The 12,126-nt window shown below is 42.1% G+C and overlaps 1 protein-coding gene across 1 annotated transcript in view; it reads left to right on the top strand.

The window, feature by feature from the left end:
- DPP10 (dipeptidyl peptidase like 10) overlaps nucleotides 1-12,126 on the top strand; it is a 1,473,102-nt gene that overhangs the window by 1,188,121 nt on the left and 272,855 nt on the right. The window contains exons 14-15 of the mRNA XM_069224346.1: nucleotides 8,745-8,836; nucleotides 10,668-10,715. Of these exons, the coding sequence (XP_069080447.1) occupies nucleotides 8,745-8,836; nucleotides 10,668-10,715 (140 nt within the window). The remainder of the gene's footprint in view (nucleotides 1-8,744; nucleotides 8,837-10,667; nucleotides 10,716-12,126) is intronic.

Here is a 12,126-nt window from a genome sequence, read left to right as displayed (position 1 = left end):
TATCTAACATCACAAAATCATCAATGATCATACACATTTTGACGACCTTAAGTCCATCTGAATAAAAATCATTGTCCAAATAAACACAAAGAGCAAAAAAAGTGGATGCTTAAAAAAACATACCCAATAAGGTTGTACATTGGTCATATAACTCTCTCAGGAAAAGCGCTTTCAGTTTTCAGAGTTGCACCCCGTATACAGCATCCAGTCATGTACTACTTCACTTAATACGACTGAAGCTGCAAGGTGACTTGTGCAGGAAAATGTGTCTTGTAAAGTCAAATCTTACTCAATACGTTACTCAGAAAATTGGTACCAACAATTCTAGCGCCGCTTCAGTAACTCAAAGACAAAATAATGCAGCTTAATTTACAGGGTAATAAATCTGCCTAAATCACAGTGACTGAATGTATTAGGCCAATTCTCACAATGATTGGATGTGCCAAGCAATGAAAAATATTGCTGCACTACAAACTATTAGTACTTTCTAAAGCGAACAAGCCAGTCTGCAAAAGACTCCATGTCACACCTGCTTCTCACATGTACTCTATTTCAATCTTTCGAAACTGAGCGTAGCTACAATGTTGACGCTTTAGCCAGGTGCTGATGTTAGGAGAGAGGATTAACTCACTGAGCCCTCTTGAAAGCTGTACTTTTTGTATTTACCAAACCTCACTGAAGAGATTAAATGACCTCATCAATGATGTAAGCAGTGGTCGTTAGTGACCTTTGAAAGTGGTCGGGGATAAATAAACAACCTTTACTTCATCAGCAGCATCTATCGTGCGAAGGTATGTTCTTTCCTGGTGAAAACTAGCAAAAATAGTATCACAAACTGCACTTTATAGTTTCAAATACATTACTTGAAAAGCGATAGGTTCTAATGGGTCACTGATCAAATATTGCAATATGTTAATAGTGTACCAACTCAGGGTGACCCTCCCTAAAAGAGCTAGAGTTTCTATCACAGTAAAACGTAGAGAGAATTGGTTGGAAAATGTCTAAAACCCAATAAGTGAGATTGGTTGTTCAATAAAAGCAATTTCCCTTGACATATTGGTTTTCAAAGCATATTTTCAACTTCTATAATTCAATTTCTGTCTCCAAGTTGTCCGTAAGAGGTTGACTCCTTATCTTAAATTATGAATGGCTGCCAGAAATGTGGGTCTTAATTTGGGATACACCCACTCAAGTAAATAAAAACACAGTTCTGAGAGGATCTGCTCATTTCCTGGTATCTATGTCACAAGCGGCAGGCAATCCCCAGAGACATCTGTGCTAAGTTCAGGCAATAACAACAATTTTAAAGTAAAGAATACAATATAATGAAATTCCCAGACTAATTTAGAATACTAGATAAAAATGTAGGACCATATTTATAACCCAGTTTGTGTTGCCCTGCACCGCGCAATGTGGCGCAAGAGTGCCGCAAACCTAAAGTCAGATTTTTGAAGCCATGCAGAGCCACTTTGAGTTGTTCTGAGTGGGTTTAAAAATCTGGAGTAACGCTGCTGCATTGCTTTACTCTGCACTGGGGAGATTATAAAAAATATAGGTCCTAATTCACATAGATAAACTTACACTTTCGTATAGATTTGCTATTTTTGGTAGTCACAATCTAAAAGCTTTTTTTTTTACTTAGAGTAATTTTATGAAGGTAGAGACTCCACATTTGTGGGAGAAAACTCTGCACGTTTTTTGTGTGGAGTTTCCTCCACTAGTGTAGAGACAAAGTGTATGTTTACCTTTGTGAATCAAGCCAAAGGTTTATTATTTCTTTATCCTAGGCTGTCTATAAGTGTACAAAAATTAATTCTCCTCAGGAAAAACCTACATTACCTGAACATTGTGGGACAGTTTTCACACAACTATTTCATCCTAAAACTCAGATGTCTCTGGTTCTAAGGACTGATTCCAAGATTTGGAACGTCATATAGCTGAATAAAAGATCATTTATTAGGACTATTTATAGTGTTTAACTGTGGGAAACTGACCGAATTAACTACATACCTGAGTGCAGTGAATAGATAGAATCAGGATTTCATATTTTGTGTATGCCAGAGCAGCAAGTTAACCACTGGAGAATATGTGTCAGATGATATGTGAAACAAAACAGCATAACCAAACAATAACATAATTCTGAAGTAAAGGACACTCCCAGTTTAACCCCTTCGCTGCCAGGCCTTTTCCCCTTAGGTGCCAGGCCTCTTTTTGGCTATTTGGGGCAGTTTGCGCTTAGGCCCTCATAACGTTTTATCCACATAAGCTACCCATGCCAAATTTGCGTCCTTGTTTTCCAACATCCGATGGATTCTAGAGGTACCCAGACTTTGTGGGTTCCCCTGAAGGAGACCAAGAAATTTGCCAAAATACAGCGAAAAGTTTGTTTTAAAAAAAAAAAACTGGGAAAAAAGGCTGCAGAAGAAGGCTTGTTGTTTTTTCCCCTGAAATTGGCATTAACAAAGGGTTTACGGTGCTAAAATCACCATCTTCCAATCTTTCAGGAACAGGCAGACTTGAATCATAAAACCCAATTTTCCAACACGATTTTGGCATTTTATTGGGACATACCCAATTTTTACTATTTGTTGTGATTTCAGCCTCCTTCCAGTTAGTGACAGAAATGGGTGTCAAACCAATTCTGGATCCCAGAAAGCTAAACATTTCTGAAACTTAGACAAAATTCTGAATTCAGCAAGGGGTAATTTGTGTAGATCCTACAAGGGTTCTCTACTGAAAATAACAGTTGAAATAAGAAAATAATGAAATTGAGGTAAAAAAACTGCAATTTTTCTCCACGTTTTACTCTGTAACTTTTTCCTGCGATGTCAGATTTTTAAAAGCAATATATAGTTACGTCTGCTGGACCATTCTGGTTGCGGGGATATATAGGCCTTATAGGTTCATCAAGAACCGTAAGTACCCAGAGCCAATAAATGAGCTGCTCCTCGCAATAGGTTTTTATTCTTTACCGGGTATACAGCAATTCATTCGCTGAAATATAAAGAGTGAAAAATAGGTGTCAAGAAAACTTTTGTATTTCCAAAATGGGCACAAGATAAGGTGTTAAAATGCAGTGGTTATTTGCACATCTCTGAATTATGGGGTGCCCATACTAGCATGTGAATTACAGGGCATTTCTCAAATAGATGTCTTTTTTACACACTGTCTTACATTTGGAAGGTAAAAATGTAGAGAAAGACAAGGGCAAATAACACTTCTTTTACTATTCTGTGATCCCCCAAGTCTCCTGATAAAAATGGTACTTCACTTGCGTGGGTAGGCCTAATGCTTGCGACAGGAAACGCAACATGGACACATCACATGTTTATGTTGAAATCTGACATGTTTTTTGCAAAGTTCCTAGCTGTAGATTTTGGCCTCAAGTTCAGCCGGCACTTAGGGAAACCTACCAAACCTGTGCATGGGGTGACTTGTGGGCTCTCACCAGGTTCTGGTATCCAGAATACTTTGCAAACCTCACAATTTGGTCAAAGAATTATTTTTCCTCAAATTTTGGTGACAGAACGTTCTGGAATTTGAGAGGAGCCAAAAAGGTCCTTCCACCCAGCATTTCCTCAAGTCTCGCGATAAAAATGGTACCTCACTTGTGTGGGTAGACCTACCGCCCGCGACAGGAAATGCCCCAAAACACAACTGGACACATAGGGGGTCATTCTGACCCTGGCGGTAAAATCCGCCAGGGCCAACGACGGCGGGAGCACCGCCAACAGGCTGGCGGTGCTCCCTTGGGCATTCTGACCGCGGCGGTACAGCCGCGGTCAGAAACGGAAAACCGGCGGTGTACCGCCGGTTTTCCGCTGCCCTGGGGAATCCTCCATGGCTGTGCAGCTTGCTGCGCCGCCATGGGGATTCCGACCCCCATACCGCCATCCTGTTCCTGGCGGTTTTGGCCGCCAGGCACAGGATGGCGGTATGGGGTGTCGTGGGGCCCCCGTAACAGGGCCCCACCAAGATTTTCAGTGTCTGCCATGCAGACACTGAAAATCGCGACGGGTGCAACTGCACCCGTCGCACCCCTTCCACTCCGCCGGCTCCATTCGGAGCCGGCATCCTCATGGAAGGGTGTTTCCCGCTGGGCTGGCGGGCGGCCTTCTGGCGGGCGTCCGCCAGCCCAGCGGGAAACCCAGAATACCCGCGGCGGTCTTTTGACCGCGCAGCGGTATTCTGGCGGTTCCAGCCAGGCCGGCGGCTTCTGCCGCCGGCCGGGGTCAGAATGACCCCCATAATTTTTTCCAAAGAAAATAGAGCTGTTTTTTGGAAAGTGCGTAGCTGTGGATTTCGGCCTCTAGCTCAGCCAGCACCTAAGGAAACCTACCAAACCTGTGCATTTTTTAAAACTAAACACCTAGAGTAATCCAAGATGGGGTGACTTGTGGTACTCTCACCAGGTTCTGTTACCCAGAATCCTTTGCAAACCTCAAAATTTGGCCAAAAAAACACTTTTTCCTCACATTTCGGTGACCGAAAGCTCTGGAATCTGAGTGGAGTCCGAAATTTCCTTCCTCCCAGCCTTCCCCCCAGTCTCCTGATAAAAATTGTACCTCACTTGTGTGGGTAGGCCTAGCACTCGCGACAGGAAATGCCTCAAACCACAACATGGACACATCACATTTTCCCAAAGAAAACAGAGCTGTTTTTTGCAAAGTGCCAAGCTGTGGATTTTGGCCTCTAGCTCAGCTGGCACCTAGGGAAACCTATCAAACCTGTGCATTTTTTAAAACTAGCCACCTAGGGGAATCCAAGATGGGGTTACTTGTAGTACTCTCATCAGGTTCTGTAACCCAGAATCCTTTGCAAACCTCAAAATTTGGCCAAAAAAACACATTTGCCTCACATTTCGATGACAGAAAGTTCTGGAATGTGAGAGAAGCCACAAATTTCCTTCCACCCAGCGTTAACACAAGTCTCCCGATACAATACAAATGGTACCTCAGTTGTGTGGGTAGGCCTTGTGCCCGCAAAAGGAAATGCCACTATCTGGACACATCAAAATTATCAAACACAAAACTACCTGTTTTTTCAGGGGGGGTAGGCACTTGCATTTTTAGTCCTGGGCTCAGCAGCCATACATGCAAACCTACCAAATCAAGACATTTCTGAAAACTAGACACCTGAGGGAGTCCACAGAGGTGTGACTTGCATGGATCCCACAGTGTTTTCTTACCCAGAATCCTCAGCAAACCTCAAATTTAGCTGAAAAATCACATTTTTCACACATTTCTGTGTGGGATCTCCTCACCAGGACAAATTTCCTACCACCCAACGTTCCCCTCAGTCTCCTAGTAAAAATGATACCTCTCTAGTGTAGGTGGTCCAAGTGCTTATGACAGGGAAGAGACAAAAACATGTTGAAATTGAGGGGGAACCAAAGCGGGTCTAAAAGGGCAGTTTGAAAAAAAACATTCTTAGGCTGACAAGTGGGGCAGAATTTGTATTGGTATAGATGAGACAATGCTGGGTAGTAGGAATGTTGTTATTTCTGCAGATTCCGAAAGGATCCATCACAAAAATGTGGAAAAAAATGTGTGATTTCCAGCAAAGTTGGAGGTTTGCAGGGCACTGTGGGTAAGAAAATGGTGGGGGGTGCATGTGAAGCACACCACCGTGGACTCATCCAGATGTTTAGTTTTCAGATGTGTCTAGGTCTTGTGGATTTTTCTACATGGCAGCGTCCCAAAGTCCAAAAAGTGCAACCCTCACCATTCCAAGTTGGACAATTTTGAGAGTTAGCCAAGCTCTCATAGTACGAATGTAAAACCAAAACCCCAAATAATCAAATGTCATCTTGCTTGCTGTGGGATAAGATGTTTTAGTGTGTGGGGGGAGAGCTGAAAGACTGTTACCCCCTTCATTTGGGGTGGGGGCATAACCAGACCCATACTGGTTGGTTGCCTCCACCCCACTTTTTTGTTTTGTTTTAATTCTCTGGCATCTAGTAGACTTTCTGCCCTCCCAGGGTGTGGATCGGGGGTAATTGCCCATCTGCCCACTGGTGGGCAGAACAGCTTTGGCCCCATTTATTTGGTGTAGGGGTATGGCCATACCCCAACCCTCTTATTTTGAAAAAGAATCTTCCCTGGTCTCTGGTGGGCTCTCTGCCCCCCTCCCCTTGGGGGCAGATGGGCCTTCCAAAAATATGGCCAACAGTAATGTGCCCCCATGGGGAGCGATCCTTGCCCAAGGGGCTGCCCCCCCAGACAAAACACACACCTACACACACAGCAATCCCTGATGCCTAGTGGTTTCTGCCCCCCCTTTGTGGGCGGATCGGCCTCATAAAAATAGGCCGATCTGCTCCCAAGTGGGGTAGAAATGGCCTAAAATAAATTTGCCCCCAGGGGAACGACCCTTTCCTAAGGGGTCGCTCCTCTTGAGTGAAATTGACGCAAAAAAATAAAAATCCCTGGTGTCTAGTGCTTTCATGCCCCCTTCAGGAGCAGATTGGCCTAATAAAAATAGGTTGATGGGGGCAGAAATGGTGTAACTACGTGTTTTTTGCCCCACTGGGGGTAGATCGGCCAAATTATAATAGGCCGATCTGCCCCCAGGGGAGTCAGAAAAGGCCTATAAATAGTTTGCCTCCCTGGGGAGCGGCCCTTGCCCAAGTGGCCTCTCCCCTCATTCAATGATATATAAAATAAAAAGGTATCCCTGGTGTCTAGCGGTTTCTGCCCCACCCTCCCCGGGAGCAGAGCAGCCTAATTTTAATTGGCCTATCTGCTCCCGTGGGGGGGGGGGGGCAGAAATGGCCTAAAAATAATTTGCCCCCCTGCGGAGCAGCCCTTGCCCAAGGCGCCACTCCCCTTATTCAATAAGCTATATTAAGTCTAGTGGGCATTTCTGCTGCCCGATCGCAGCGCGATCGGGCAGCAGAAATGCTAAGAAAGACATCAAAAGGCCTTTCCTTTCATGCCTTTTCTCTGCCCCTCCACATTTGGGCACCTGAGCGGTGCTGCCCAGGACATAAACGTTACGTCCAGGGCACCCAAGGGGTTAAATAAAGATTTATAAGCACAATTCAAGTAAAATAATAAAATGATAACCACCGCTCAATAAAATAAGCAAGGAAGAACACACTCACGGACGACATAGCAGCCGGCGATCACCACAACAAGGATCGCTTTGGCATTGTGAAGGAATTCTCCAACCCCATGGCAACTGTAAACGAAATCACCCCGCCCAAAAATGATGCAACACCATGGCGGACTTCCTCCTTGAAAAGATCTCTGCCATCTACAAAAACTTCTAACCCCAACCCTTCGCTGGCAACAGCATCAACCAGCTCCCATCCACGAACATAAAACATGAACACCTGCTCACCAACTCACATCTCCTCACAACCTAAGCTACCATTGTCATCATAATTTCTGTTCACTCAGGAGCACCCACCGACCTCTGCCCACATCATATCTTCAACCTCGAGAGGAAGATGATTGGCACCAAGCGCAAGAAAGTCCTGAACACCTCAATCACCTCAGTCTCCTCCCCTGAGTACTGGAAAAACGCGGAAGTAAGACCCCTCCTGAAGAAACCATCTGCGGACCCAGCAGATCTCAAGCACTACAGACCCATCTCCCTGCTTCCCTTTCCAGCTAAGGTCCTCAAGAAGGCAATTAACCAGTAACCCACAAACACTTAGAAAGCAAATACATTATGGACCCTCCAATCCAGATTCTCAGCAAACCACAGCACAGAGACAGCCCTGATCACAGCCACTAATGACATCAAGGCCTTCCTGGACTGCAAAAAACAGCAGAACTCATCTCCTGGACCTATGCACTGCCTTAAACACTATCTCTCACCACATCATGATTAACAGACTCAACCATATCTGATCCAGGGACCCCCTCAGATGGATCCCCTCATTTCTCACCAGAAGAACCCAGAAAATCTGATTACCTCGTTTAAACTCCAAACCCAAAAGGATAATCTATGGTGTGCACCAAGGTTCATCCCTCAGCCCCAACCTCTTTAACACAGACATGACCCCCTTGACCCCCATCGTTAGATCACAAGGGCTCAACATCATTTCCTCCACACCAATGATACCCAGCTCATCCTCCTGCTGACAAAAGGCTCAACCACCACGAGAGCCAACTTCCACAAATGTATAATGAACTCCAGTGCCTTGAAACTCTCACGGGTGGTCTGCAGTGCTTTACAAATAACTGGTTGATTAATTGATTGATTGATAACAGAGTTAAATGTGCAAATTATCCATGCTGTCATCATTCACTACACTGATTGTTTTTACAAACCCTGAGCTCAAGTTTAATCACATAAATGTTTTGTGGAACATATGTATAGAAGTTTAATCCCAATTATTTTCACATATAGGTTCACAATGGTGGTGGTAACTATTTTGCAATGTTTTGAGTGTTGCATACACATAGACAAGAATGTATAATTTGGAGCTCAGTAATAGCTTAGATCAGACTCTGGCCTTTCTGTCCCATATTCTCTCATAATAATTTCGTATATCATGCTGGAGGAGAGTCAGCACTTAGCAATAACACGACTCTAAGTTTTAATGGTTGTAATGGTGTAACTGGCGTACAGTATATTCCTGGTTTCAGATAATGGTATGAGTAGGCATTTTTGTATGCTTCCACACTACTAGACTAAAACTGAACCCCACAGTGGGTTTGTAATGTACAGCTTAGTTAAATAATTACTACTACTTTACTATCAATTACTTTTTTCTTTCTTTACACTTGCAGCCCAAAATTGATCAAATCAACATACGACATCTTACTTCTGGGAACTGGGAAGTTATAAAAATCCTATCATATGATGAAAATTCTCAGAAAATGTAAGTAGACAGTTTTAAGTTGCCATTAATATCCCTTACTGTTGTAGATATATTAAGACATATTTTAGTTTATTAGTCACACTACTACTGGGGAGACTCCTGCAAAAAGCAAAGGATCAGTGATGGGTGTGACAGTGATCACATACCAAGATATTTGTTACATTTAGAGCCTCGTTTGCAAGAACTGACACATCTGCACATCAGATTTCTTGTGCCTGCCACAAATGCTACAGCAATGCCATGACTGAGCTATATTTTCAAAAAAGAGCTCCATGGCACAAGAATTCATGGCTGGTTCAGAAATTCAGATGCATCTATTGCTGCTAAAGTGATGCAGTACTGGAGTTGCATTGTGAAACTGACTCAACTCCAGCAATGCATCAAAACACAGAATATAGTCCTTTGTTAAAAGCCCTGCATCAATCCTTACTCCTGGTCTGAGCAGGCGTAAACATTTTGACGCAATCATATCGCAGAATGAACAGTGCAAAATTGTAAATTTCACTGCATCAGTTCTGTGTGGCTTTTAACATAAGACCACCTACCCTACATACATTATTCTTGGTGAGGTATAACGTGACGCAGGTCTCTACAAACTGATACATTGGGCCCAATGCATCAGTTTGTAAAGATGGGGCAGTGTTGAGCACTGATTGTGTCACCGCTGCATCAATAAAAATGATGCACTGGCAGCGCAAGCTCCTAGTAAATGAGGCTCTTAGGGCCAGATTTAATAGAAAATAATGGTGCGCGGTGCTGTGCCAAATTTGGCAGCATCGCGCACCGTCATTTTCAAACGCAGGGATGCCCCATATTCTAGTAAAAAACTGAACAAATAGAGGAATATTGAAAATGATGATGCATCGCGCTCTTGTAAAAATTTGCCATAAATCCAAAGGAAAGCTAACTAGAAGCTATAGAGAGAAGATCAGGTACTCCATTTTCCACCTAAAATAGTGGAGTAATAGAATTTGCCTTCAGAGCTAATATGGCCGTAATCACTGATGAGCAGCACTATGAAGTTTTGAGAGAACTGAGAGAGACAGATATATGTTTGATCAATGGTAGCTCAAATATACGGATGATACCACCTTTCTTTCCTAATGTGATGAATAACCTGGTTGAATTGGGATTGTGAGTTTAATTGTACACTACAGTTTGACCTGGGTATGTCAAACATGACACCTGCTGAAAATAACAGTTAAACCTTCCCTTCCTCTCGGGAGGTTAGAATACAGATATCTATCCCATATACATTGGTCTTAATAGTGACTGTATCAGCTGATAACAGATGAAAAGAGTTTACGATGAATGGATCACCCCTCTCATACGTTGTGTGAGGTTCTTGCAGAGAAACTTAAAGTAGTGGTTTAAATTGTGTTTTTCTTTGAAAGATATTGTCTATTGCTGCACTGGAGAGAGTTAGTGAACAGCCCAGGAGACAGTAAATAATTTGCTAATAGAAGGGAAATGTATGCTTAGTGGGTTCACAGTTGCCTACAACAGATTTTTTAACCAACCTCATGAGAAACGAATGTTTCCCTTCACAAAAAAACAAAAATAAAGCAACTACAATTAAAAATTCAAGTGTCTGCGTTAACATATGAAATGGCTTTTGAAAAAAAATGCAAAAAGTCATAAAGATATAATGCATTACTTGAAGTGCTTACATTAGTTGGAAAATGAGAAAATTTACTTAGATGTAATTTTTCTAACTGTACTCGACAGCATTTGATTGTCATGCTTTGTGGCTTGAGGTTTAAAATGCAGCGCCAATTGCTTTATTCTGTGTATGTACATTTTAATGTTTAGCAAATTTGTTTTGAAACAGTTATTTCTTGAGCACAGAAGAGTCTCCCAGAGGAAGACAACTTTACAGGTAAATATGCTGCATGTTTAGTTCCATGTGCAACTGTAAATTAAAGAATTATTTATCCATCTATCTAACTATACTCTTCTCTCTTCCCTCTTTCTCCTTGTCCTTCACTCGCTCCTTCTGCCTCTTTCTCTCATAATCTAAATTCCTTCCTCCCATTCTAGCTCGCTATCCCTTTCAGTCTTTGTTTTACCCACTCTTATAGTCCCACTATATTACGGTTTTGATCTACATTTTAGAATTACACATTGCATCACGCATAAATAAAAACAACACAATTCATTGTTCACTAAAGCTACATTAGAATGTAAAAAAGACACAATAGAGTAAAACTATTCAGTAGGTAAAGTAGTATATGAATTGAATACTGTTAGTGTGCTGTGTCTTTTTATATGTTGTAACAGCTTTTTAGCTGAGCAGTAAACTTGGTCGTTATTCTATAAATATCATATGTCTCACTAAGTACGAAATGGTGTAGAATTACATAGTAGCTGGTCTAAACATGTCTCTCACTCAAATAAAGCATGTAAAAATATTAGCCATGGCACCATCGATTCATTGTTCAATACCACCCAAGAGATATGTTTTTGTGTTGAAATGGTGAAAAACAAACGCATGAATCCTTCCCTCACGGTCATGTTAATGCAAAGCTATTTGAAATATTCATTAATGATGCTTAAGCTTCAGCACGACTGCAGTATACAATGTGCAGATAAACTTACCTTGCTAAATAATTGAATACAACGACGGCAAATGTTCTAATTAAAGCAGGCTCAAATTTCACTGTTTGTACTGTCCTATAAACAAAGACAAAAGCAATCATAATATAGCATATTTGTCCCATAAAGAGAATAGGGCTAAACTTGATCCTCAGATTATTTGTTCTATTACTTTTGGCTGGAAGCAAACATACTCAAGTTTAGTTTACTTTATAAGAACTACCAAAAATGCATCTCGTTTCTATTAAAATTGAAGAATCCCAATGTAAGCAACTAATGATTTCAGCTGCCAGCACAAAAAAGAAAGAGTTGGTGACATCTCTAGCAGATGAACCGTATATAAAGAAATCCAAAGATTAGCTCTTTTTAAACAAATTAGTGCACATGGAGATTGATGGAAAGCTGCAAGCAGCATTAAAAGCGGCATAGTGCCTTATGAATCATCGGATGGGTTTGGGCCAGTTCTTCCACCTGCGCACATATCTAAGGTCCTGAGGAAATACAGACAGTGAGCCCCTGGAATTACCTTGAATTGGTTTGTTTCCAGTAAAGCAGGCCGATATGATGTGGAGTTAGTACTCCAGTATGAAAAGTCTGAACAGTTAGCACATCTAGACCAAAGTGAAACCACTTGCCAACAAATGCTGAAAGGATAGGCATCCACTTCTGGCGCTGATGCTGCCTTGAAGGAAGCA

Source organism: Pleurodeles waltl, chromosome 3_1 (genome assembly GCF_031143425.1).
Source record: "Pleurodeles waltl isolate 20211129_DDA chromosome 3_1, aPleWal1.hap1.20221129, whole genome shotgun sequence".
Classification (NCBI taxonomy): domain Eukaryota; kingdom Metazoa; phylum Chordata; class Amphibia; order Caudata; family Salamandridae; genus Pleurodeles; species Pleurodeles waltl.
Note: the sequence above shows the minus strand (reverse complement) of the source record. Positions and strands in the feature narration are given on the sequence as shown.